Source organism: Eublepharis macularius, chromosome 15 (assembly GCF_028583425.1).
Source record: "Eublepharis macularius isolate TG4126 chromosome 15, MPM_Emac_v1.0, whole genome shotgun sequence".
NCBI classification, from domain to species: Eukaryota; Metazoa; Chordata; class Lepidosauria; order Squamata; family Eublepharidae; genus Eublepharis; species Eublepharis macularius.
This window is the reverse complement of record NC_072804.1, coordinates 23,815,929-23,843,905: the sequence shown is the minus strand read 5'-3', so window position 1 is coordinate 23,843,905 and position 27,977 is coordinate 23,815,929. Positions and strand designations below refer to the sequence as shown.

Genomic DNA, 27,977 nt, shown 5'->3' with positions numbered 1-27,977 from the left:
GGGTGAGGCCGGGCTCAGATTGGGCTGCGCGCAGCCGGCGGCTGGGCGGGCGAGAAGGAGATGCGCTCGGGCCGGGCCCGCCCCGCCAGCCCCGCCCCGGCCATAAAGAGGCCAGTCCCGGAGCGTCCCGGAGAGCTGGTGGCCGGCAGACGGGGCGGCAGGTCGGCGCGCGGGGGCCGCGATGGAGGGCAAGAAGGTGAGGGCGGCGCCGGGCCCGGGCAGGCTCCTCCTCCGCCAGGCGCCGAGCCTAGCCCGCGGGGCGCGCAAAGGGGCTGCTGCGGGCGGGAGGGAGGGGGAGCTGCGGCGCGGGGCCAGCCGCCCGGGATGCTGGGGAAGGGCGGGCGCCGGGGTCCCGGGGCTGAGGCAGAGCCGGGATGGAGGCGCGGGAATCGGCGCCGGCGGCACTTGGGGGGGGGGTGATGCCAAGGTCGTCGGGAGGGATGGCACAGGTGGGGTGGCTCGCTCGGAGCCCCGTCGCGGATTCCCGTTCAGAGGCAGGCCAGAGGTGCCTGCCCAAGCCCGCGGGGTGTGTCGGAAGGAGGGATGGAGGGATGGACGGGAGGGCGCGGGCCTGTTTGGAGCGATTTCGCGAGGGCAGAGACCATCGCGGGGGACGAGCAGGGCTGGGCCGGGGGGCCCGAGGGCTCCGCCGGGGCCGCTTGCAGGGTCCTCTGGCGCTGCCGGCTCAGGGGGATGAGTCTGCAGGAGGAGAGCCGAGATGGAGGCTGCGGCGCGGCGGGCTGGGCTGGGCACACGCAGGCACGTCTGCCTCGTTCGCTCCTGCCCGCCAGCGCAGGAGAGCCGTGGCCGGGGGCCAGGACGTCCCTGGTTCGGCTCGCGTTCCCTTCGGCACCTCTAGGCAAGTGCTCGGCTGCGTCCACGTCGCTCCCACCTTTCTTGCATAAAATGCAGGTCGCCCAAAGAGGGTTCGTAGTGTGGCCTCCTGGCCACACACTGATGCAATCCACCAGCCCTGCTCGCTGTCTGCGGGGCCTCAGGCAATAGCTTGGGGGCCATCTCTCCTCTTCCCGCCTTCGCGATATCGAGGCACCGCAGATCGAGGCCTGCCCCTCAGATCCGTTGCAAGAACCACAGAGATCCTGTATGTGAAGCTTTCCGGCCATTGAAAAGCACCGGGTCAATTACTTGGGGATGGGTCACAAATACAACCCCAGCCTTTAGTAGCCAGACTTTGAGTCTCTGTATCAAAAGAGCTGCCAAGGGGCCAGCTGGACTCAAGAGGGCGCAGAGCTCTGTAGTGGGCTGTGGACCTGCTGGGTTTAGATTTGGTGGGGGTAGGGCGGTCTGAAGCTTGGCAGTGAACAGGGGGCCCTCCTGAGCCCATGTTCTTCCCCATGAGACCACAAGGAAGCTCTAGAAGGAGAAAGTGGCGGTAGGTGGGGAGAAGGTGAGGGCTGAAGATCCATCTACCCCTTTTGTGCTTTTTATCTTGCTCATCTCCACTTTGTGCAGGTTTGGAAGGACCCATGCTGCCCTCACAGGTCAAGTGCCCCTGAAATGCCCGCAATACATCAGTAGAGCCCTGTAGACCAAAAGAAACACTGGGGTTGGCTTGGCTAGCCAGCGTAGCTGCAGGGCTGCCCCAAAGAGAGCATCTTCCTATTCTATGGCCTCTCTCCGGTCTCTGCTGGTTCTGCAAAGATTAGAAATGTGGGTTGGGGCAATTGGCAAAAAAGCAGGCCAAGCTTAGATCCTCCTGGCCTTAGGGGGAGCAGGAATACATTGCACTAAGTCTTTGAATGTTGCTCCAGCTGCTACTCGGGAATCTGCACTGAATGTGAATCTAGAAGGAGCCCATTGCAGGCTTTCTCGAGCCAGCCTGCTTTGGCTTTGGGCCTGGCTTCCCTAAGCAAGATACTTGGGCAGCTGGTAGGGAGCCTGGGAGAGCTGGAGATAAAGTGCAGGATGTGACAGCAGAGAGACGGGAGGAAGTGGCTTCCAAGGGATATTTCAAGGCATGTCCTGTCTGGGTGCTGTCAGTGGTGCTGGCATATCTCATTCTGTGGCTGAAAGTGGGGTGATGCCTGGTAGTTACACACATGCACAGGCTGACTGCAAAGGCAAGACCTGTGCAAATGCAATTTATACTATGGGATTAAGGGGACAGCAGAATGTCTTTTGTCATCTCCAACCCCCTGTAAGAGCCCTGGATGTGGAGTTCCCTTCCCCAAGGGGTGAGATTGGTGCCATTCCTACTGCCCTTCTGAACTGAATGGAAGACCTTTCTTCCTGGAAGGACTTCAGACTGGATTGTAACAGGGAACTCTGGTTGTTTATGTCCTCAAGCATGTTTATTGCTTCAGTTTGTGATCATTTATTTAGAAAATATTTTATTTTTTTTAACTTGCCAGGTCACTGCCTTTTGGATCTTTTAGATGGAAAGGTGGCCTATAAATATTGTAAATTTGATCATGGAGATCTATACAATTACAGACCAGTAACTTCCCCATCAGCTTGAGTGGGTGCAAAATATTGTGGGTGATCTTGTCAAGCTAGCCCAGTGCCAATGAAGCTGATTTGTCTCCAGCACAATGCAGTGTGCTGGTTGTAATGTTAAAGCAGCAAAGGACTCAGGCCAGAGTACCTGAAGGGCCACCTTTATTGGCCGGCCTGGGACCTAAGATCCATGCCTGGTGCCTTTCTCTGGGACAGACCTGGTGGTGAGGTGAGGTTGGCTGGGATTCAGGCGGGATGGCCTTCTCCAATGCCACCCTTCAGCTGTGCAACTCCCTTCCCCTGGTGCTGATAGTGGCTTCATCTCTAGCAGCCTTCCCAATTTCTGGAGGGCCTTGAATTCGATTGAAATGTGGTGGTGCTTGCTAATTGTGAAGCAGATCTTGATAATACTGTTTACTGCCTGATATTTTAAACAGCGTTTCTCTGCTATTTTTTATGGGCTTATCATGTATGGCTTACGTGCTAACTATTCTGAGGACCTTTCTAATTAAAAGGCAGTCTAAAAGTTTGCTAAAAAATACGCAACACAGCAGCACTAAGAGCCAAACTACAAGTGACGCCTGACACTAGTTGGAGACTTGTCAGCTTCCCTCAGGTTTTGATGGGAAATGTAGGTGGCCTGGTCTTGCAGCTTGGCTCTCCGACTGCTGTCCAATGGACTTTTCAACTGTCACTTGTCCAACATTCTGCCAAGCTGCCTACATTTCCCATCAAAACTTGAGGGAAGCTGACAAGGGTCCCAACCTGTGTCAGGCATCACTTGTAGTTTGGCTCTCAGGCAATTCTCTCATGGAAAGTGGCTGGAAATGGATAGCAAGAAGGTAATTGCGAGACCGCACTGAGGCACAAAACTAGAGAGCTGAAGTCCTTTTGGGGGGATGGAAATCTGGGGTTGGAGAGAGGAATTGGATTCTCTTGTGATTCTTCCTCCAAGGCTCCCCCCCCCCCCAATAAAAATATTGAAAAATTTGTTGGGAGTGCTGAAAAAGCCTCCTGTGAAATACTGATTTTAGAAATGGTGAAATGCAAGCAAGGGTTTTCACCCTCAACATATAGCATGAAAAAGTCTGGGGAAAGTGGTAAATTTTGGAGAGCACTGAAAACAGCTCTTGTACTATAGACGTATAAAACATACCTGGAAGATGTCTGAGGTGGGCAGACAAAGCTGACTCCCATAAATCTGACAGAACAAAAAAAATCTAGAAATCCGTAGGTGAATGTCTTAACCCCTCTGGTCATTCTGCTAGGAACCTCAGAGAGTTCATCCGCAAACATCTATGTTTGCATGGAAGTGGTAAAGCAAGAATTTATTTGTCAATTGGAGTGTGTCGGTTGAGGCTTGAATAGGCAGTATGGCTCCATCTCACATGACGTAAGAGCTGAGGGTTTTGTACCCCTGATTTCTCCATGTGCAGGCCTTAACGCTGAACATCTTTTCAGCCCATTTCCTGGCTTGCAACTCCGTCTCACTGGTTTATAATAAAGTCCATAATAACCAAAAAACCCTTCAGACCTTGTAAATAAAAGACAAGAACTGGTCTAAAGGGAGCCGTTGGATATTTCTTAATATACAGATATGCATATTACAGTCGATCTAGCAGCAATGGTTTTCCCCTTGATTGTCAATAACTTGCATCACTGATAAGTCTGGAGTGACTTTTTGAGTGATCTCAAGGAGTTGTTGTGCCCCTGCATGGCAGAGTTTTGAGCTCATCGGGGAGGTAGAGGAGAACATATTTGGGGATGAGAATGCGGACGTAATGAAAGAGCAGATATGCCTCTACAGGACATTAGATACTCTTGTATTGGGGGATTTATCTGTTGTCCAGTCATTCAAGGTATCAAACCCAGTAAGAATTATTTTTCCCACTTGATGGTTAGTGTTCTGAAAACCTTGGGGTTTTTTCACACTCTTATTTCTTGGGAGCTGTAGAAGCGCTCACGCGTTCCTCCACAAGAAAGAAGGAAAGTGATCTATCCTCTTAAATTTGATTTTTGATAATCCCTAATTTGAAGTGACTGTTTCTTTACATAGTAAACGTATCTGTTTGGGGAAGTGTAACTGAACTGACCAGCCCTTCCTTTTCTCCACCAGAAGGTAACCTGTCCCCTTGTCTGTGCTGTATTTGTGGCTGTCATTGGATCCATCCAGTATGGGTACAACACGGGAGTCATCAATGCTCCTGAAGAGGTAAGGCAGATGGAAAGTGAGGGTGGCGGTGGTGATGCTGTCGGTGTGCCTGGTGCCCCTGAGGAGATTTAGATTTGAATCCCTGAAGTAAAGGAGGAGAGGACAGTACAAGAGGGGAAGAAGCTGCATCCTTGTCGATTGCAAATGCTGAAGCTTAGTTAGCATAATGGTTAAGTGGTTGGGTTATGAATCAGCACTCTGCTGGTTCAAATCCCGCTACTGCCATGAGCTCTGCAGGTGGCCTTGGGTAAGCCACTCCTTTCAGCGCCGGCAGTATTGTGGGGATAATTGTGGGGATAATGATAACACTGGCTTTGTTCACTACTCTGAGTGAGGCACTAATCTATCAAGAAGAGTGGTATATAAGCACAGTTGTTGTTGTTGCTGTCTGTTGCTGGTGCCCCAAGGGTTGTGCATGCAGTGTGGCGAGACAGAAAAAATGGGTTTTAAGGAATAACGGACATTTGTGATTGCTCCATCCTGACTGTAGAATCTGCTCTGTCTGGACTTGGAGATGAGAAGTTTGAAGGGAGTCATGAAGGACAGAGAGGGAGAAGAACAAAAAAAATCAGTTTATGTTAAAATGTGAGACAACAGTGATAGAAACAGGCTGCAGAGGACAGACAGATCCTTTACTCTGGCAAAACCCAAAGAGAGGGGAAATTCCTGGTGTGATAGGCAGAAATTCCTTTGTGATAAGCAGAAATTAAACTTGCGCCGTTTTCTCTATGTTGGATATTTGCTGAACTTCTGCCTGCCTAACAGCTAACTGTTAATGACACAGAGCCATTGCCAGGAAGAAAGGATGCCAGCTCACTGAGTGTGTGTTCTGTGGGATGGTTGGGCAATGAGGCATTACCTAATCGGCCTGGTGAGGCGGGTGTTGGAATCCCGCTGTTTATAAATATATGCGAGTAGAGGAAGGTGGCCTTGTTTTCCTTTGAATTGTCTTGTGATGTCGCCGTGTCTATCCTTGCCTGTTTTGTGGATGAAGAGTGAACCGAAGCACTTTAGTCCAAAGAACTAACCATAGATTTATATACCGCCCTTCAGGACAACTTAATATCCACTCAGAGTGGTTTACAAAGTGTTATTATTATCCCCAGAACAATCACCCTGTGAGGTGGGTGGGGCTGAGAGAGCTCTGAGAGAGCTGTGACTGACCCAAGGTCACCCAACTGGCTTCAAGCGGAGGAGTGGGGAATCAAACCCGGCTCTCCAGATTACAGTCCTGCCACTCTTAACCACTACACCAAACTGGCTCTTGGTAGTGGCAGCCTCGGGAGAAGCTTGGCAAATCTCCCAAGTTGCTTGGGAGCAGCATCCCGTCTCTCAAGGAGCATTTCCACCTCTGTCAGACTGGACAAATCTCAGCATTGAGACTGACCAGGTCTGTGGCTCATAGGCAGGCACCTTGGCTTGCGCTTTTTATTTGAGGGCCCAGATTTATCTGCTGTGGTGACTGTTTAAGCGCTTATCTAACGGTGCTTGTGCTGAGATGGAGAGATTGGAGAAAGAGGCAGCCAGGAGGAGACGTGTTCTTCTAGCTTTCTGTCCAAGAAGTTGAGGGTCTGCGCAGCCCATCCCAGCACTATGAAAAGTTGTTCATGAGCAGCTAGTGAGTGAGTTGTTGATCAGATTTTCAGCCTAAGATTCAGTCTTGGGTTCCACAGCGATTTTGTCCTTCGAAACCTTCCCCCAAGGATGCCCTTTCATTGCCACCCTCACTGCTGATGGATTCTCCTTCCATTTTGGTCCCCTTGAACTGCTTCTCTCTTCAAGCCCTTGTCTTTCTGCTGTAGGCAAGGTTCTTTCCATCAGTCTGTTGTAGGGTTGCCAGCCTCCAGGTAGTGGCTGGAGATCCCCCGGAATTACAACTGGTCTCCAAGCCACAGAGGTCAGTTTACCTGGAGAACTGCCCTGGAGAAAATGGCTCCTTTGGGGGGTGGACTGTATGGAATTATGCCATGCCAAGGTCCTTTCCCTCCCCCAAACCCCACTTTTTCTAGGTTTCTCCAGGTTTCACCCCCCCCCCCAGATCTCCAGGAATTTCCCAACTTGGAGCTGGCAACCCTAGTCTGTTTGAAAAAGTCTTTGCAGCCTTTATGGCTGTGCACCTCATGACTGAGCTCCACAAATTGTAGAGATGCTCTGTAAGTGATCCTGGGCTTGTGGGTGCATTGGTTTCCTCCCTTGGGTCTTCCAAGCTGTTGGTCTTATTAATGCCATTGAGCTTACACATCGGAACAGGGTTGATTCAGAAGAGATGCAGCTCCCAGGAAAACTTCATCTATATTGCCATTTCCCTGACAAATCTGAGGGCGCCTGTTTGTGCGTCCCCGTATCCTAATGTATTTGGGACAAAACGGTCCTTTCCTCAGTTAGCAAGCCAGTGCTTGAATGTGGCTACACAACTGTCATAGTTCCTGAGTGATTCTCTTTGCCCAAACGCACACTTGGGGTGCCACCCTGAGCAGGCAGATCTACCCTTCCTAGCATTGTTCCTGTCCTCTTGGTTGCTCCTGTTGGCAGCTGCCTGTCTGGACCCTTGTGGAGGTCTCTTCTGAAGGAGAAGCTCTTGAACGGCTGCTGTTCCCAAGCAGGGAAATAGGCATGCAAAGACACTTGCATAAAATGCGTACTGTTAAACGGCTGTGTTGACTTCGCCTGTTCTGAACTTTCCTCCCAGTGTCTTGTGCAAAGAAGATGGATCGGCTCACTTCTAGGAAGATAGCTATGTTTCTGGGGATAGACAGCAGAAGAGGAGTTGGGAAGAAGGGCTTTCAAAACCTCTTCTGTACACACTTGGTTTTATTAATAAAGCAAAGAATCAACATTTAAAAATGAAGTGGCTACTTTCCAATGCTGCTGTAAGCTCCTGTAAGGAGGAGGAGAGTAAATACCAGGAGGTGTTTTTTTTCCTCCCGGGGGCTCAGCTTTTATGGTTGAGATCCTGGTCCAGTCTCTTTCCAAGGCAACTTGCTCCTGAATTAAGCATGTGAGGGTGGCAAGAGGCAGCACCTAGTAAGAAAAAGGGACTCCAGATGTTCAGAATTGCTCTTTCTTCCCGGTCTTGACCCTGGCCACCTTGGTTGCCCTGACTGGGCAAGAAGGCAGAATACAAATTCGGTAAATAAATATAAATAAATAAGTGTTTGAAAACTAATTTCTGAGCTAAGCCCTGTTGAGGTCAGAGTAAAGTCATTAATTCCAGAGGGGTAGCCGTGTTTGTCTGTTGCAGCAAGACCAAAAAGGAATTTTGTGCCACCTTAAGGGCTCGCAGATCTATTGTAGATATGCTTTCATGGCCAACGCCGCCTCCTTCATCAGATACAGGATCTTCAGTCATCCGATTTAGCAACACTCAGGGTTATACGGAGGGGAAATTGTGAAAGGTGGGGTTAAAATGCCATGAAATGCAAAGAGTATGTTTGGAACACATCTGTGCAAAACTCAGAAGTTCAAAATAAGTACCGTCACCATGCACGGCACCCATTCACGCCCTGGTCAATTCAATTTATGTTTACATTCTAACTTAGGAATTATTTATCCTGCTCAATAGCTGTTAATCTTTGAGGTGCTACAGAACTCTGTTATAATCATAATACCCATTAAAATGTTTTTCAACATGAATCTATGATCCTTTGCAATGAATGAATAAGGATTATACATTTAATGTAAATATTTTTAAAATAACAAGAAAATCATAGCCTTGGAAATGATAGGTGGTTTCCTATGAACCCAGGTCGTGCTGTTCAGGGCCAAATCAGCGGGGAGGGCACAACTGTACTTTGCATGGGGTGACAGAATACCTTGGGCTGGCCCTGCTCTCTCTCCCCAGTGCTCAGGGCATCTGGTAGAGGCTCTCACTGCCTAGTCCCTATCTGCAGACATGACCTTGAGACTAGAGAAAACCATCCAGGGATACCTGCCAGCATGGTCTGGCGACTCAGCAGCTTCGGCTGGTCATGTCTTCTCTTTGCAGGTTGAATAGTGATGTAGGGAGGGGGGGGGACCAGTGAGAGCATGCCTGTTCCCCCGTGTGGAGCAAGGCAGCAGTTTCCTGACCCATGTGGGGTTTCTAGATTGCAGTTATAACATTCATATAACTTCAAATCTACCCTCCCCATATAACAAGAGAGAAGGCACCAGCAGCTCCACCTGTTCCCTTCCTGGTTCTCTCATCCCTTTGTGTGTCCCCTGCTGCTGCTGGTGAACAGGACTTTTCTGTGGGCTGCACACCACGTGTGCAGAGGGGAGTAAACGGGAGGGTTGTTTGTGTCATAAGGCACATCAGCACTGTGGGTTGCAACCAGGCAACCTCTGTCCATTGCACAGACTGAACATTGTTCTCTATTGCGTTGCAGCAGTATCTTGTTAATGCCATTGAACGGACAGTGTGGGTCGTCTGAGCGCTGGCCATGCTGTGCGGGGGCGGCGATGGCACAGAGAACCGATTTGCATCCTTGAGGTGTCTTTGGTCAAGTGCCCCTCCGCTTCCCCCCCCCCTTCCCATGTGGATTTCTGAATGTTTCCATTTGCACATCTGATTTAGGTTCACAACTTTCCTTTCTCTTGAGACTCTACTCCCCCCGCCACACACACACACATACCATGCTCTTACTTTGTGTTGTGAGTTCTGCAGTTTGCCTAGTTTTCATCCTCTTAGTTTCATACAACCAACATAATAAGACTACTGAAGACATAAAGAGGGGAGTTTCCAAAGGATGCATCTCAAAATTATGCCGGTAGATTAAAAAGAGAAGAAATGGGAAATGAAAAACTGCACATTTTTCCTCTCAAAGGAGACCGTCCTAATGGCCCAAGTGTACCACTATATTTTCTCTCGTTCTGGGAATGCTGATGTCATCGCTGCACAGATTTTTCGGAGGAGCGTCTGGGGATCAAAGGACTGTGCCAAGTCTCCGTTGCTAATGCCTGCTGCCAATCTGTGGAAATGCAAAATTTGGCCTGAGAGACCCAAAAAGCAGACCAGGCCTACCTATATGTTTGAAAAGGGGAGAATAGATGCAGAACTCCCGCCTCTCTCCTTGCCTCTGTGTAGCACACTATACTTTACCTCCTTTATGCAGAAATCTAGGAGTGCTAGACATCTGGATATCCAGTACTCGAAGGTGGCTATGAACATCCCATTAGTCTTATTTAATGCCACATTATCCTCTAGAAAATTACCGAAGCTATTCGGTTCTGTATTTGAATAGGATTGTGTATGATTAAATGTACTGCTTTAAGCCTCTGTTCCTCTTCACACCTGCCTGTGAGTAGTCAATTGAATACAAGAGTTGGCTGCTTGAAATAAGCTTTCTTCTTTGTTTAAAATTATTTTTATCTACATGTATATCAGTTAAAAGCAGGGCTTTTTTTCAGCTGGAACACGGTGGAACAGAGTTCCGGAACCACTTGAAAATGGTCACATGGCTGGTGGCCCCGCCCCCTGATCTCCAGACAGAGGGGAGTTGAGATTGCCCTCCGTACCACTCAGCGGCGAAGAGGGCAATCTCAACTCCCCTCTGTCTGGAGATCAGGGGGCGGTGCCACCAGCCATGTGACCATTTTCTCCGAGGGCAACCCACTGAGTTCCACATCCTCTTTTCCCAGAAAAAAGGCCCTGATTAAAAGTACAGTCATGATTTTAAATTCCAGAGGTTCAAGAAAGTTTTCAACATAATGAACTTCATTTAGAGTTAACACAGGGAGACTCTTGGGTCTGTTTTCTGTCTTCTTTTGTGTATACTTAATCTGTTAATTTGTCTTTGTTGGCAGTTACTGATCTTACCTGCTATTAGCAAATTTCATATCCGATTGTAATGTTGGTATTTTACTGCTGCATCTAGGAATTCTACCAGATGCTAAGGGGTTGTGTCACCCCTGGGTTCAGTGGCACCTGGGGGACAGGGGCACCCATCACACAGAGTTCTCCCCCATTGACCACCCTTATCATCAGCTGCTGTGAGCCCTTTATTTATTCCCTTCCACACAAAACTAAAGAGTGCGATTCCTTTAAAGAGAGTCTGCAGTCCCGTCCCTAGGTTTGGAGCCTGCTTGCTGGCCCTGCCTCACCTAGGGAGCAGCTCCGCCTGGTATTGCTCTCTGCTGCCTGGTCCTCTCTGCCTCCAGTCCCAGTGCCCGCTCCTTCCTTGAGAGCTGTCTCTGCTCTTCCCCAGAGCCAGCTGCCTTCAACTAAGCCCTGCCCTGCCTTCTTTCCTCGCGGTCTGTCCTCCCCCCTCTTCCTGCTGGGGCTGCCTTTTATCGGGTTCCAGCCTGAGGAAGAGGAAGATGCCTCGCCCACTGCAGCCCTGCCCTGTCCCCTCCCTGGCTGTTTTTAAACTCAGCTGGGCCAGTGAGGGGTGCAGGACTTAAGTGCGGCTGTTGTAGCCCTCTCACAGGTTAGATGAAATAACATATTGCTTGATTGATGTGATGGGTTGTGATACTTTTTTCAAAACTTTCAATGAAGGCATAAATCTTCAGCATAATTCCCCAGTCTAAATTTCTCTTTCCCGCAGGGCAAATAGCTATTGAGGGAGTATAAAATAGGAAAACACTTTTTTAAAAATAATAATTGTATTAACATTGACATTAACAACTATCATCAAACAAGACAAAAACATACTCAGATTAAAACCAAAGATTGATACAAATTTGTCAGTATCCATACAATTAACCATTAACACTTATTTTAAACTTGCAACAAACAAAACAATCTTAACAGTAGAGATACTAATAATAATGCAACAATCTACACAAAAGGTCACCACAAACCCCACATTAAATAGGAAAACACTTAATGGAAATAATCCCCCCCAAACTGCTAGTCAAGATGCATCACTTGTCACGTGACCCTCACTGTTACTGCAGCTTAGTTGCTGATCTTTGGCTGGGGATTGTTCCATCCTGACAGCTGGTCACAACAAGCAAGAGGATGGTGCCTGTGCGTATGAAGGAAAAAGGCCCCAGGAGATCTTTCAGTGATGCTTGTAAGGCTCAGAGGTATCCCACAAGGGGCCGCTGGCTCAGCTCTGCTTTGTGGAGGTTTTCTTCCTCTAGAGCAGCTGTCAAGGTTTCTTCCTTCGGGAACATTTTTCCCAATGACTTCTCAGCCCTGGACACACTATGCAGGGTCCTGAAGCAACTTCTGGTCCACAGTGAATTTGTATAAGGCCTTGGGCTGACCAGACCCATTCCAGCTCATCAGAGGTTCCCATGGGTAGAGAGCTGGGCTTGAACACATGTGGTGTTACCCTCTGAGGAGTGATGGCTGCCTGTCAGGGAGGTGAGGGTGTTTTTTCTGATGTCCATATCTGTGATAAGCTTTAGGATCTTTGTAGATGTTTTGTTGGCTATTGTGAAAAACCGGAGTCGACTTTAGACTAGATGGGCCTTTGGTTGCATCCAGGAGGGTTCTTCATACATTTTTAATTTCGGTGGTCTCTCCTGATTCCTTTATGGTATACACAAACTCTTTTTTTTTTCTTGGAATCCTAGCATGTCACACCTTTTTGTACATCTGTTTTGCCTAGTTCTAATCCCATGCTTGTGGGATATATATTTTCCCCTTCTGCAGATCATCAAGAGCTTCTTCAATGAGACGTGGATTGAACGGACAGGAGAACCAATATCCAAAAACCTTCTGACTTCTCTGTGGTCTCTCTCTGTGGCAATTTTCTCAGTAGGCGGGATGATTGGCTCTTTTTCTGTTGGACTTTTTGTCAACCGATTTGGCAGGTAAATTAGTAGGAGTCAGGGTTACGCATGTAGATCTGAGGCATTTGCGAGGAATTAGGCCCCAAAGAGGGAACTCAAAACAAAGTAAAGATTTACTTCTGATAATACCAGGAGGCCAAGTAAGGTGGCCACCTCAAGCAACACTGGTTGTTGGTGACATTAAAGGTGGCAAGTGAGACATACGGATCTAATCCATAGGGCACAACCCGCTATGGGTCTCCTGTGCATTTCCCACTGAAATGAACTGCCATGTTCCTTGAGGCAGCTTCAGAAAAAAATATTCCAAAAGCGGGCTATGTCCCCTGTTAAGTAGGGTGGGGATCAACTGGAATTTCTGCCTGAATTTTACAAGGGCCTGAATAAATCTGTTATGTATGTTATTGTTACAGATACACAATTTCCAGAAATTTCTAAGCCATGGGAAAAATGTTTTGAAACGTTTGAAAGAAACAAAATATATGCAGTATTTTTTCAATTTCTTTCCCTCGGCCTTCACATCTCTGGTAGTAGTGGAAAGTGCCATCAAGTCATATCTGAGTTATGGTGACCCCTGGTGGGGTTTTCATGGCAAGAGACTAACAGGGGTGGTTTGCCACTGCCTGCCTCTGCAACCTTGACCTTTGTTGGAGGTCTCCCGTCTCTTTACCAAGGCGAACCCTGCTTAGCTTTCAAGAGCTGACTTACCTGGGCTATCTAGGTTAGAGTCTTCGCATCTCTAGTTATCTTCAATTTAAAAAATATATATATTTCACGATTCTTCCCTGTGCAGGCGAAACTCGATGCTGCTGGTGAACATTCTGGCCATCATAGGTGGAACTCTGATGGGGTTTTCTAAACTAGCAAAGGCGGTGGAGATGCTCATCGTGGGCCGCTTTATCATTGGCCTTTTTTGTGGTCTTTGCACTGGCTTTGTGCCCATGTACATCAGTGAGGTCTCTCCCACTGCTCTGCGAGGGGCTTTTGGCACCATGAACCAGCTGGGCGTTGTCGTTGGCATCCTGGTGGCACAAGTAAGATGGGTTTCTTTTACATTGGCTGCAAAGCCTGTCTGTCTGTCTCTCATTTATAGTCCTCCTTGCTCACTGAGACTTAGTGCGGCTTACACAGTGTAAGATTAGTACAGCCAATATCAAGAACATTTCCATAAACAATGCCATAGGGCAAATAGATATAAGTTCACAAACACATAGCATTAGCAGGAACATAGCACAAACACATAGCATTAGCAGGAATATAGCACAAACACATAGCATTAGCCACATAGCCTTCCAAGGCCATGTGGCTCACTGGTGCTAGTCGAAAGCCGTGTCTTCCTTCTGACACTGGAGCATTGGAGTAAGTGAGCAAGCGGATGCAGAATTTGGAGGGTGGGAAGGAAGCAGATCGAGCCAACATTAGAATTCCTCCAGAAGAGAAGTGGACCTACAGGAGCACCAAGAATGAAGGGAAGGTTTTTTCAGTTTCTGCCTCTTTACAAGACGTGGGCCATTGGAATTAAAGCTTGAGAATTTAAAAGCATATGCTACTAAAAATCGACCTTTTGTTTCAGTGGTACACCCAACTTGCAGAAGAAGATGGTTGGGTGAAAGGCTAAGGGGGGAAAGTAGGTGCATGGCTGCTGGTGAGAGATTACACAGTAGGTTTACCAATGACAGGGTGCAGAAATTAAGAAGGGCAACCTTACATACATTTTTCAAGTTTTTCCAAGCATAAGTGAATTTATAAGCAATGTCGAACTGAAACTTTTTTGATCCTAGAGTATTTTTGTTTCAGATATGCGTGAATAAACTTTAAACAATATGGAAATAAGTTACACCCATTCTCTCTCTCTCTCCTGCCACTGTTACCCTTAGGTCTTTGGCTTAGAGGTCATCATGGGAACTAAAATGCTCTGGCCGCTGTTGCTGGGGTTCACCATTATCCTCGCCATCTTGCAGTGTGCAGCATTGCCATTTTGTCCTGAGAGTCCCCGCTTCTTGCTGATCAACAAGAAGGAGGAGGAGAAAGCACAAGCAGGTAACCGCTCCCAGCCATCACCATCAAGAGACTCCCTCTTTCTCCTGCCAGTAGTGACTGTAGTATGTATTAAGTTAAGGAGGACGAATGTTCATCAGCCAAACTCAGGTCTTTCTCTTTGTGATCCCTAAAAAAAATTCTTAGTCTGTGTACCCCAGGAAGAGAGGGACTGTCAGAAACCCAGAATGTCTCTTGGGTGTTTTTGTGTCCGGGGATGAGCTGTCTGCACACACACATCCCGTACTTGCCACAGCCACAGCACCCAGTGCCTGCAAAAGGCATACCACCACCACAGCGAGCAGAGAGCAGTGGGACACTGGGGCCTGGGGGAGCCCCAGACGGGCAAGAAGGCAGCCTGCGGACGCCAGGAGACCCGGGAGCAGCTGCAGAGAAGCCCCAGACCTCTCCCCAGGTGCAAGGCACTGAAGGGCAAAGCACATGCCCAAACAACCAAATAGACAGGCAGGAAATCCCCCCACCCAGGCACACGTTGGGTGGAGCCGGCAAGCAGGACATCAGGCACACAGAAATGCCACCTGTCTAGCCACCCAGATGTCCCTGGAGAGGCGGCTACCGGGATGCCTTGCCTGGAAAGGCCCTGCAAGCCCCATCCTCCGAGTAGGGAATAAAGGAAAAGGGAGAGGCAGGAGCTGGGGAGAGACATCTGGGAGCCTCCCCAGCTGGCCCAGATCAGAAGCAGTCAGCCCAGGAGAAGAAGGGTGGAGATCAGAGCAAGGAGGGACACCTGGAGGCCTCTCCAGCTGGCCAAGATCAGGAACAATCATCCCAGGAGAGGGTGGAGAGCAGAGCAGGAAGCCCTATATAAGCAGGCTCAGTAGGGAGCTAAGTGGGGAGAGAGTTGAGGAATGGAGTGGGCTGCATATGGAAGGGAGTGCGAAAGGAGGCAGCAGGCAGTCAAGGCGATGGAGTGGATGAGAGGGAGTGTGGGTGATGTATACTGCCCCCCCCCCCCGGCCACAAACCCAATGCTGGTGATGAGCCTCAAGGCAGCCTCCCCGAAGCACCCACCAGGCACGAGAGTGCCTTGTGTAGTGGCGCCCCAGCCAAGTCAGGGCAAGGCCGCTTACCTAAAGCCCCAGCAAGATGCCCAGGGGCCAAGTGCAGCTACACCCCAGCCGAGGTGGGATGGGTTTACTTACCTGAAGCTCCCAACAGGCAGCAGGGTGACAGGTGTAGCCATGCCCGGATAGGGGCCTGACATTTTTACAACATCTATTCCTATAATGTTAGTTTCTCTCTTCATTGGGGCAATCAACAAGCTGAGTGTTAGATTCGGATTATTTTCATTCTCAGGGAGATTCATCCTGATAAGAGCAGGTTCCAAATCCACAACAGTCATGACTTTCCTCAAGTAAAAACTTTTTATGGGCTTTCAACCAGTCACAGATCAGCAAGGCCTGGCCATTCTCTGACCAATCTTATGATGATAACTGTTTGATTGACATGGTGCTGTGGTAAAAGCTTTGCAAACAACATTTTGCTGAGTTCTCTAAAGACCAAAGGAGAAGTCCGTGGCCAGAATGTTTGCAGTCTTATCTAAATGGGAAAGATGACAGAGGAAACAGAGAGTCTAGGGTAGCATGGAGGAGAGAATTAGTAGATGCAGTGTTCCTCCTGAAGTTGAAAGTGATGATGGTTAACAAAGACCAAGAACCACCTATTGTGGTTGTGTAAACTGTTGTCAAGTAGCGACTGACTTTTGTGAACCCTGATGAGGTTTTCAAGTCAAGAGATGGATAGAGGTGGTTTGACATCCCGTGACTCTGCATAGTGACCCTGGACTTCCTAGGAGGTCTCCCATCCCTGTAACAGCCACAGTTGACTTTGCTTAGCTTCCAAGATCTGATTAGCGTGAGCTTCTCTGGGGCCATCCAGGTCATCATATGAACTATAAGTGTGTGATGGAATCTCCACTGGAAATATTGAAATATCTCCACTGTGTTATTGAGATGCTTGGTTCTTCTCACCAGTTCTCCAAAAACTCCGTGGCACCCAGGACGTGTCCTCTGATATTCAGGAGATGAAAGAAGAAAGTGCCAAGATGTCCCAGGAGAAGAAAGTGACAATCCCCGAACTCTTCCGTTCCCCCAGCTACCGCCAGGCCATCATCATCGCTATTGCCCTCCAACTCTCCCAGCAGCTCTCGGGCATCAATGCGGTATGTCCCCTGCTTGTTCGATTTCCTGAGCTTTCTTCCTGCTTTGTGATGTGTAGCGGGAGAGTGCCACAATTTCAGCTGAAGAAAAGGGCTGGTTCTGTCTGGAACTGACGTGGGAATACTCAGCACTTGGTAGTGGATGACCTTGGGCGTGTTGTAGTGTTTCAGCCTCCCTGCAGGCGGCAAACTTAACTTAGGTGAAAATGTGTCCAAACCCAACTTGTTGCCAAGCTTTCAGGACTCCCTCGCTACCAGATAATCCCAGTTAAAAGCTAACTCTAGCTACTAAGAGCATATCAATGCAGGTGTCTGGCTTAACCTGGCCTAAGCTCTGGTTTAAAATCCCAGTGAGAGGAAAAACTCTTCCTGGTTGACCTGCCACCAGAGGGGAGGCAGCACACAAACTGGGCTTGTGCTCGTTTGCATGGAACATGTTCAGGGTGCCGTCAGATTGCCGCCTCAGACTCCACTCCTGATCCATCAAATTGGCTGGTGAAACTGGACTGTTGCAGGAGCAAACGAGAACAGGGGGTATGGTTAATTTTTTTTTGAGGCTTAGGAAGAGGGAAGGCCATGAGGCTGATTAAACAATTTAATATTTCAGTTAGGAATCCAGTTCGATCCAGAAACTGGCATTTATTGCCAAAGGTGTGTATGGTTGATGATGATATTACACAAATGCAGAGATTGCTGGCTTTGCTGATAACAGTTTCCAAATGCAGGGCCGGATCTAGGGTTGTCTGCGCCCAGGTCAACCCAAGCCCTGTGGTTCCCTGCATGTGTGTAAAGCACACGAGCTCACAGCTCTGCATGATGACGTCACTTTTGTGACGTCATCATGCAGGGCCCCCCAAGAAAAGCATGCTGCCCCGCTGCTGCTGGAGGGAAGGGAGTGCACGGCAAGCTGGCCGCCCTAGAGCACGGTGCACCGCGGAGCTGGTGGCAGCCGCACAGGCAGCTGAGTGGACGGCTGGAAGGCCACCCTCGCCATTCCCCTTCCCCGGTGACGGGGCAGCTGGCTTGCCGTGCGCTCCCTTCCCTCCAGCGGTAGGTTTCGCGGGTGACACGCTTCCAGGGGGTACCCTGCGCTGCTGCCAGCCACCTGGTCAGTGGAGCAGGCGAATGGTGCGGCAGCCTTCCAGCCCTCCATTCAGCCGCCCATGCGGCCACTGCCAGCCCCGTGGCACGCCGTGTTCTGGAGCGGCTGGCTTGCTGCCCCCTCTTTGGTGGTGCCAGGGGCAAGGTAACCCCCCTGCTCCCCCCTCGATCCGGCCTTGGCCAAACATGCACTAATTTTGCAAGGAATCCTTGTCATTGGATATGGGTTGGGGGGAAAGCTTCACCAGCTACATTTCTGTGGGTGAGGTTTGCATTTAACAGGCTGGGGACGTGGGCCAGATGGAAAAGGTGCCAAGCTAGCAGAAATCAATATCGGCCATACAATTTGGTGGCATCCTTCACATTGGGGCTGTTACAACGATTGTCGAGCTTGTTTCTTACCATGCCAAGAAAGTGCAGGAAGTGCAGCTGCATAGGAATGGATGAGCTGGTCACCTTGTGATCAATTAAGCTCCCAGTCAAGGTTACTGTGAGAGAAAGAGCAAGGATAGTTTTTCTACCACTCACCCATCCAGGGCCTTTAATGCCCACTGGCTGTTCAGAGCCTGCTGAGCTGCATGCTCAGCTATACGCCAAGGGAAGGTTTGCCTGCTGGTTTCTGCGGAGCACGTGGCCATTCGAGGCTTGTCTGCTCTTTTTCTGTTTCTGATGAGCCGGCAAGCTCAGGACAAGGTACAGCATTTAATATGATTGATTTAACCTCTAACTTGCCCTTCATTCAAGGAGCCAAGGGCAGCATCCTTGGACCCTGCTTCCATTTGATTCTTAGCAATCCAGTGACAGCAAGCCCAGGGTCACCCAGGAATGGAGGTTTTCTATAGTCTAGATCTCTCCACTGCATCTGGCCAGCTGTCTTTCATTATCCTCACTTTTTAAAAATACTTTACTTAACTGTGGTTGTAGTAGGTTTGTACAACGGATGAACAGAAGAAGTGGTTTAACATGACAGTCTGATAACCAGGGCTTTTTTTCAGTGGGAACGCTGAATGGGGGAACGGAGTTCCGGAACCTCTTGAAAATGGTCACATGGCTGGTGGCCCCGCCCCCTGATCTCCAGACAGAAGGGAGTTTAGATCGCCCTCCGTGCTGCTCTGCACTGGAGCAGCGCGGAGGGCAATCTAAACCCCCCTCTGTCTGGAGATCAGGGGGCGGGGCCACCAGCCATGTGACCATTTTCTCCAAGGGTGACCCACTGAATTCCACCACCTCTTTTCCCAGAAAAAAAGCCCTGCTGATAACTATTAATCGAACATGCTTATTATTCAGTTAGATACTAATGATTAAGAAAGTCAGACTTTAAAGCTAAGATAAGATAAAACACAAGAGAAATGACTGATTAAAAATTATTGATACTAAAGTTTGGGTATAAGCAAATAAGGAGGGGGAATGAGAGCTATTATGTAATTTAGTTGTGCTGTTATATATTCTGAATATATCTATTAGCCTAATTTAAATTCAAACATAGTGCTTGTATAAGTTCTTACTCACTTTCTATTGTTATATCTTTACTTTTTAAATAAAATCTTTAAATTTTTTTTAAAAAGGAAGTCAAACTTTGTGTAACAGTAATTGAAAATCAAAACATTTACAGATAGAACATTTCATTAAAATATTCACTGGTTGAAGTGGACCTTTTCACCAAGTCATTCTCTGTGAGATATTTTACCACTGGAGGCCAATATTCCATAAAGCGTGATTTGCAGTTGAAATGTTCTGTTTGTGCAATCTGTTCAGAAATTTTCTCCGTAGTGAAACAGTTCCAAACTCAGGTGATCCAGTTGGAGATTTGAGGTGTGGTTTTTTCTTTCCAGGAAAAGGCTATTGTTGATTTAGTTTCTGATAGCAGACTGGCTATCAAATTTGTGCGAGATGGTGGAATTGTTTTATCATGCCTATAGTTAAGAAGTATAGTCTCCAGCTTCATAGGTATAGTATAGTCAGGGCTGGTGCCTCCATTGAGGCGGTGAGGTGGGCGCCACGGGCACTGAGGTGCTGAAGGGGATGCCAGAGGGGGTGCGGAGGCGCATGCCACAGAGCTGGCGTGCCTGGCCGCAGCTGCTGCAGCCAGCCAGCCAGCCCTGTGCCGCCACCGCCGCCAACACACAGGTGCAGCAGCCACGGGCTAGGCACAGCAGGCATCCGGGGTGGTGTGCGGAACCTCCCCAGCCACCTGCCATGCCCGACTGGGAGCATGGGCAGCCTCCACGCGCCGTCCCAGCCACCCGCCGGCCAATGGGGCTTGCTTGCTGCGTGATGATGTCATCATGTAGTGATGTCATCATGTAGTCCAGGGGGCACACACGTGCACTATGTGCGCATGCACGTAGGGGCAGCCACGGGCGCCAGAAACCCTGGCGCCGCCCCTGAGTATAGGTGGTCATCAGTTTTATTATTTCAGTTACCTTAGTTCAAAATCTTTGCATTTCTACACATTCCCACCAACAATGAATACAGGATCATTATCCTCACTTGATATTTGTAATAACTGGTTGAAATGTTCTGACCAAATGCAGTTTGCCTCATATTTTTTGCTCATTAGCTCTAAATATTTCTCTGCCCTTAGGTGTTTTACTATTCCACTGGAATCTTCAAGGATGCTGGAGTCCAACAGCCAGTATATGCGACCATTGGTGCTGGAGTAGTCAACACCGTCTTTACAGTTGTATCAGTAAGTGTTTATAAAAATTACAAGGTATCATACTTGAGGGCACCATTTCAGAGATTGGGGGAGATTTCAGTTGAGGCGCAGATTTGCAGCAATTTCTTAAAGATGACTGAAATTTCAGAGGCAAAAAGTAATGGAGGTGTCTCTGTAATATCACAGTAGGTTGAGACTTACATGTTGGAGAATGATCCCCTGTTGTCTGACATTTTGAAATGGGCGATATGCCTGCAGGATGGCTCTGACAATTGCAGCTGTAATGATAGTGCACGGTCCCAAGTTGGGGTCCCCGGGTTCCAGTTCCAGATGAGAGAGAAGGGGAGGGCTGTGGGCTCCATGCCTTCTACACTTGGCTGAATTCTGTTGGCAGCAGAGGTTTTCCCTTGCCTTGTTCTCTAGACTGCAGCAGGCTTGCCCTGTGAGCATATACATAACGTCCACTTCCCAGGCTTTCCCTGCCCTTGGTACATTCTGCCTCAAACCTGGTTTGTTACGACCTCTCCAGAGACAGCACAGGCCAAACAGGTTAAAGGGGTGCATCTCTGAAAGTCCTGCTCACATGATGCCACTTTTCCTGCTGTGCCACTTTTAAAAATGGTTATAGCAATCGTGTGCTGTAGCCTAACAGTAATTGCCACCTCTTGCGATGATGCCCTAAGTCCTCTGAAATCTCAGCTATAATTATTTTAAAACAAAAAGTTTTTCTTGGGGATCTCAAAAAGCCCTCCAGGAGTGAGTGAGAGTGAGAGAAATGCGGGAGAAATGGTATCTGTCGTAGCAAAGTGTGCACAAAACCTGTGTGTCGATTGCCATTTTGAATGCCTCTGTGGTCCAGCATTGGCAGGGATCCTTGCTGTGCGGATGCAGCTTCAATCTCAGGCCTGCGACTCCCTCCAGCAAATGCCAAAAGCACTTGTTCTTGTTCTTCCTCCGTTATGCAGCTTTTCCTTGTGGAGCGTGCCGGACGCAGGACACTCCATTTGGTTGGCTTGGGAGGCATGGCGGTCTGTGCGGTTTTCATGACCATTGCCTTGGTGTTGCAGGTAAGGGGGTCAGCTTTCCTACATCTTTGCGTATCAGAAGAATCGGCATATAAACAGCATAATCAGAGCAAAAGTGAATGATGCAAACAAGCGTAACGAAAGTTTGACCTAAGAGAGAAACAATTCAGCAGTAAAGAAAGCAGGGCTTTTTTTCAGCTGGAAATGGTCACATGGCTGGTGGCCCCGCCCCCTGATCTCCAGACAGAGAGGAATTTAGATTGCCCTCCCTGCCGCTCTGTCTGGAGATCAGGGGGCGGGGCCACCAGCCATGTGACTATTTTCTCCAAGAGCAACCCACTGAGTTCCACCACCACTTTTCCCAGAAAAAAAGCCCTGAAACAAAGATAGGGACTTTGCAGATTTTAACCGCCACCGCCACCCCAGATCTGGAAGAGAATTCTAGGGGAGAAACTTTCTGGTTTGAGACAGGAGTAAGTATGTTCTACAGTCCCTTGTACAGTGCTGGCTTGCACCATGCACCTGCTCTTTCCCTTTGTCCATGTGAGAGAGTCCTCAGGTTGCGTCTGGGTCCACTGTGAGAAGCTACAATCAGATGTGAGTTGTGACTTTCTCCGTTAGGAACTCCGTTCCCAGCGTAGTGGAGTTCTGAATTGCATTGGGATGAAGGGGCTGACCTTCCTGACCAGAAAAGGCTTGGGGCAGAGGGAGAACTATATAACCTGTTGGGGTCTCCGTGGGTACTGATGTTTCCCTAATTGGCAAATAGCATTCCCTGGTGCTGTTTCAGGTCAGGAAATTGACACGGAGGGGGGCATAAATGCCCTCTCCCTGTGTGCCATGGTCCCCTTCTAATGACAGAATTCACTCAAATTACTTGAGCTCTCTTGGGAGAAGTAGAGGCTCCATGATAGTGAGCCATGGACTGTCATTTTAAGGACCTTTCCTGTTCTCAGTAATCTTCCCATCAACCCCGCTGGAAGGTTCCATGTATCATCACCAGCTTATTTTTTTTGCTGCCGAACTGCAAAAACGTCATCCTGCCATTGTTAACAGTGGAACGCTCTGTTCCTCCTAGCATTTTGTCCCTTCCCTCTGAAAACTGGGCCAGGGATGTCTCCTGGGATGCTGCAGAGGACGAGCCAACTGTTTCCAAGGGCTGGCACTGGTATGCGCGTTGCCAAGGGCTCCAGGTCTGGGCCCAGGCCTTTTAAAGGGTTTTTGTGTGTGGTGCTCTGGAGCAGGGACCCTGTAAGACTACCACATCAGTGCTCTGTGATCCCCGCACATGTTTTTTGGATGAGTGTGACGGCAGACTCTGTCCTCAGTCTTGGGATGGCAGCTGTTCTTTGCAGTGCTGCTCACCCTCTGGACATATGCTCTTCCTGACATGGAATTTGTGGTGGCTGCCACAGACATTTCAGATGTTGCTCCAAGCACTGTGGAGCCCACAGACTGCCCCCCCCACCTATTTCATACTCCTCTAGTCAGCAGTACTCAGTTCTTTTATATTTGGATCCGTTTCCAGCAGCTTGCTAACCTTTGGCTTATGCCCCCCTCCCTCCATAGTGGCCTGCAGCATCTCCCAGTTTGTGAAAACTGCGTTCCACTGTTACCTTTTGCTTCTGAGAAAGTATAGAAGGGCACAGGAAGTCCAAGGTTATTTGCATTTCTGCCTTCATATATGCAGGACTGCCTCTCTCCCTGTGCTCCACCACAGCAGCTTCATTCATCGGAACAGGGCCTTCTGCAGATACCACTCTGCAGTTGGGCAAAGTCAACCGCTGCCTATGCAGGCGCATTCTCTGTGGTGGCCCCTGCCTTATGGAGTGGCCTGCCTCGAGAGGTCAGGAAAGCTCCCACTCTCCTGACTTTCTGAAAACTGTGCAAAAACAAGCTATTCAGGAAGGCTTTTAAACACAGATAATAGGGCTGTGCTGTGAGGAGGTGGTTCAGAGAAATGCTTATGATAAAAGGACTGTAGACTGTAATACTGGATGCTGTCTGTTGATGTAGGTATGTTTCTGCAGGTTAGTTTCTGCACCATTTAATATGTCATGTCAAATTGCTTGTTTGTTTTGACTTTGTATTTGGTGCTGTAACACAGAAGGCAAACTTAAAAAAAAAACCCTACCAGGGAAGCAGGGTATTCAACAAAAAGGAAAACCAAACCAAACCACTCTGCAGTGCTCCAAACTTCTGTTTTCTTGTTGGGAAATGTGGATGCAGAATCTGAGGTACCATAGAACTGTGGAGTGATGAGGAAGTCAGAGTAGTTCATGGTCAGAGTAGTTCAGAGGTGGAATCAGCTGCCTAGGGAGGTGGTGAGCTCCCCCTCACTGGCAGTTTTCAAGAGGAGGCTGGATGAATACTTGTCAGAGATGCTTTAGGCTGATCCTGCACTGGGCAGGGGGTTGGACTGGAAGGTCTGTATGGCCCCTTCCAACTCTATGATTCTATGATTCTGTGAAGTAGAACTGAAGAAATCCACTGTTCTATTAAAAAAATAATGAAATGCTTTGTCAAAATGTAAGCCTGTTAAATCTGCAGTGTTAATGAAATAAAGGTGTGTTCCCTTTCTTTCTGTTCCAGAAAACTGTGGCCTGGATGAGTTACATCAGCATTATTTCTATTCTTGCCTTTGTGGCTCTCTTTGAAATTGGCCCTGGCCCAATCCCCTGGTTCATCGTATCCGAACTCTTCAGCCAGGGTCCTCGCCCTGCTGCCGTGGCTGTTGCTGGTTGCTCCAACTGGACGTCCAATTTCCTGGTGGCCATGCTATTCCCCTACGCAGCGGTGAGAGCTTCCTCCAGAAACTCACCTTGTTAAGAGAGATGTAGCAGCATCCGTATATAGCAAAACAAACCCAGAGTTTCCTGGGTTTATCTCCAAGCAGGCTTCCATAAGGCTCCTCCTCCGTTGATCCTGTGCGGGGAGGAAAATAGAAAAGAGTCCAGTAGCACCTTTAAGACTAACCAACTTTACTGTAGCATCAGCTTTCGTGAATCACAGTTCTCTTCGTCAGATGTGGGGGAAGGGTTAGGCTGAGAGAGTAACTAGTCCAAGGTTACCCTATAAACTTCATGGTGAGGGCAGATTTGGACTCTCCAGCCAGAGGTGTAGCGTGGGGGGGCGGGGGGCTGCCCTGGGTGCAAAAGTGTGAGGGGGCACCACTTCCACGCCCCCCCCCCGGAGCGCCCCTTTGCCACTGCTGCCCACCTCAGCCCCCAGCGAGCTGGACGCCCCAGCGGTACAGCAGCGAGCAGGGAGGCGAGTGGGGAGGCAGGCCACCTCCCCGCTCGCCTCTTTGCCACTGCCACCTGTCTCAGCTCTTCCACCTCCCCGCTCACCCCTTCACCGCTGCCACCTGTCTCGGCTCGGCTGCCACCCCACTCACCCCTTCGCCACTGCTGCCCGCTTCAGATGAGGGGGGCTGTTCCTGCGCGATGACATCACAAGTGACATCATTGTGCAGGGCCAGAGCGCATGCGTGCTTTGTGCATGCGCACGGAGTGAGGGTCGTCACCTCCTGCCCTGGGAGCCCCGCAACCACACTGTGCCGCTGTCTCCAGCCCTAATCCAGTCCTGCAACCACTTCACCATGCTGGTGCTTGAAGATCTGCAAGCTGTTTCAACTATTGCCCTTAGCACTCACTCTTCCAGGAGCGAGGTGTGATGACTTCATTCTTGGGCACCCCAGCCCATAAGGATTCTGGCGACACTGTAGCATGTTTGGTATAGCCCTGGCAAAGAATCTGGCAAGGAAGAGTATTTGAATGGTATAAGAAGCATCTGCAACCTGCCTGCCATGCAGATAGGATAGGGAAATTTGCGTGCTTTTTGATTTGGGCCCTTGCAGATAACGGCCACTTTTAAGCTTTCGGGTCTGTTAATTTCTTTTTTCTTCCTTCACAGGAATACTGTGGCCCTTATGTCTTTATTATCTTCATTGTCTTCCTTGTGTTCTTCTTCATCTTCACCTTCTTCAAAGTCCCTGAGACAAAAGGCCGGACTTTTGAAGATATCTCTAGCGGCTTTGAGAGGCGAGCAGTGGATGGTGTTGCCACAGCAACTGTGGAGAAAGGCCCCGTAATGGAAATGACCAGCATTCAGCCCACAAAAGATGTTGCTGGAGATATCTAACATGATCCATTCTTGAGGCTTGCTTGTTCTTGATACAAGTGGAGCTACATGTCAGAAGAGAAGATTAGGTCACCTTCCTCGTTTCTGCTGAGACTCTTGCAAAGCGCTGAAGCGAGTCTGCTACGGCAGGCCTGGAAGCCATGATGGCAAAGCTAAACCATTCTCTTTTCCCTGCTGCCCATTTGTGGAGAGTCGAGATGAATTGCTGAGTGTTTTTTTTTTAAAGTTCTGTTTACCTTGAAAATTGTTACACGGGATTAACCTGTTTTTGCCTGTATTGGTCATTAATGGTGTAGAGCAAATTACTTTTCCTAAAGTGAGCAACCAAACCACTCCTCCGACCCATTGCTAGAATGTTTTCTGCCATGTAAGAATAGGGTGTCCATGACACTGGCATTTTTAAATGAAAGAAGCCATTGCTGTGTTTTCTTTATCCTCAGGAAATGGGGACGAATGTGCAAGGGATCTTTTTCTCGTTTTTCAGGCAGCCTGTGAAATTTTATTTGCGTGAGTGTATTTATTCCTGTGTCACTTGGCTTGTTAAGTATTTATTTTTTTAATGTAAGAATACTACCCTCTGTAAATATGAACCAGGAAAAAATGTTTTAAGATACGTAACTATTTTTCAAGATGATGCTGTGAACTGAGATGTGAAATGTTTGTAAAAGCAGGCAATGAAACACCAAAGAGAAAAGAAAAGGGTCACCTTGTGGAAAGGTGCTGGACGTGGGATGGATGACTCTGCTGAGGCTGAAAGGGGTAAATTCTGCCTTCTGGAGAAGGTACGGGGAAGCTGAGCTGTGCAGAACACAGCCATGGAGCTCTGTTTCTATACAGTGCTGGGCCCACCAACATATTTGGTACTAAGGATTATAGTGAAGTTGTGATAACACATCAATGTTGGTTGCCTTGACTTGATTCCTCTTCACGGAAAAGGAGTGAGGCCATTTCTCATGGTATTTAGAAGAGAGTGACTCTCCCATTGCTGCTGTTGTGTGAAAATGTAAATGGAAGAGGAAACATGCATGTCAGGCAGCATGGTGTAGTGGTTAGAGAGTGAGACTAGGAGATCCGGCTCAAATCCCCATTCTGGGTGGGTGTCCTTGGATACTCACTCTACTTCATAGGGTTGGTGTGAGGATAAAATGAAGGGGAGGAGGAGGCTGTAAGCCACTTTGGGTCTCCAGGGAGTACAAAGGTATAAATAAAATGTCTTTTTCAAGACTTTGTAGGGCTGTCAACAACCTACCTGTTATGAACCATGGGATGGAGGGACGCTTTGTCTCCACTGATACGCCTCTTGCCTTCTGGAGGGCAGGCACTTGGGTCAAGAACTAAAGTCTTTGGCGCCCATTTTCTTCCTCCTTTTAGATATTACTTTAATCTTTTGATATTATTTTAATCTCCTCCTTGAAACAGATGCCATAATTAATTAAACAAATCTTCACCATGTTCAAAGCAGCTTGCGAATTCATGGTCACTAAAAACAATAAAGCCTCCTCCCGTCTCATTTTCACATCTGCAGCAGTCTTGGAGGGCATTCCCTTGTCTTCTAAGTGGGAAAAGAAGGTGAAGGCCTTAGTCAACTGAGCTCATGTCTTCTCGGTTTCCCTTTGTTAAAGGAACTAAGTGTTAATGCAGAAAGAGACAACAGATATTTATGACAGAGAAACAAAACTAGTTTTTGAACATGTATTTTTGCATTTGATTATTTTTATTATGAGATGGCACGAGGCAGCTTTCACAGCAAGACATACAGTCAGCTAGGATTCTAACAGTGGAAATCATGTGAGAATCGAGACCAAAGTTTCTAAGAATTGATACTGAAGAGAAGTAGAGTAAATTTCCTGTATGTGAGTAGTCTGCACAGATCCACAATACTTGTTAATCAGCATGAATGTAGACAACTGGGTTTAATTTAACTGAAGAGATGAAAATGATGGCTGTGTGAACGTGTTTCTGTATTGTTCAGGGAGTAAATTTTCCTGTAGCCAGTTGAGACTGGGTTTTGGAGATGCATGAAATAGTGAAAAATTGTCCCTTTTGGGGAGAAAAGTGGGGTATAAATACAGACGCTAGCATGTTATGGAGGGCTTCAGGGCATTTTGTGGGCTAGTAAAGAACCTAGCTCCTGGGCATGAGCTTTTCCTCAGTCCGCACACACAGTGAAGGAATGGGAATGAAACTTCTGAGAGCAGAACTACAAGTGACAAAAGGCACAGATTGGACACTTGTCAGCTTCCCTCAAGTTTTGATGGGAAATGTAGGCATCCTGGTCTTGCAGCTTGGCTCTTCGACTGCTGTCCAATGGACTTTTCAACTGTCACTTGTCCAACACTCCGCCAAGCTGCCTACATTTCCCATCAAAACTTGAGGGAAGCTGACAAGTGTCCAATCTGTGCTTTTTGTCACTTGTAGTTCCGCTCTGAGTCGGCAGGCATA

At 48.4% G+C, this 27,977-nt stretch overlaps 1 protein-coding gene across 3 annotated transcripts; it reads left to right on the top strand.

Moving 5' to 3' along the window:
* Nucleotides 1-133: 133 nt before the first annotated feature.
* On the top strand, nt 134-27,960 carry LOC129343569 (solute carrier family 2, facilitated glucose transporter member 3-like). 3 transcript variants are annotated; one of them, XM_054999854.1, is made up of 10 exons: nt 134-196; nt 4,574-4,669; nt 12,255-12,415; nt 13,185-13,425; nt 14,269-14,431; nt 16,423-16,610; nt 20,293-20,397; nt 21,333-21,434; nt 23,985-24,188; nt 25,308-27,960. In XM_054999854.1, exons 1-10 carry the CDS (start codon nt 182-184, stop codon nt 25,533-25,535), a joined length of 1,503 nt encoding a protein of 500 aa, XP_054855829.1. In that variant the 5' UTR covers nt 134-181; the 3' UTR covers nt 25,536-27,960. The 3 variants fall into 3 exon arrangements, with proteins under 3 accessions (XP_054855829.1, XP_054855830.1, XP_054855831.1); XM_054999855.1 differs by lacking the exon at nt 134-196 and adding an exon at nt 375-392; XM_054999856.1 differs by lacking the exon at nt 134-196 and adding an exon at nt 3,285-3,299.
* Nucleotides 27,961-27,977: the final 17 nt, after the last annotated feature.

Coding starts and splice junctions, on each gene's coding strand:
- LOC129343569 (XM_054999855.1), top strand. Junction 13,426..14,268: donor TTGGCATCCTGGTGGCACAA/GTAAGATGGGTT, acceptor TGTTACCCTTAG/GTCTTTGGCTTAGAGGTCAT. Junction 20,398..21,332: donor CCGTCTTTACAGTTGTATCA/GTAAGTGTTTAT, acceptor TCCGTTATGCAG/CTTTTCCTTGTGGAGCGTGC.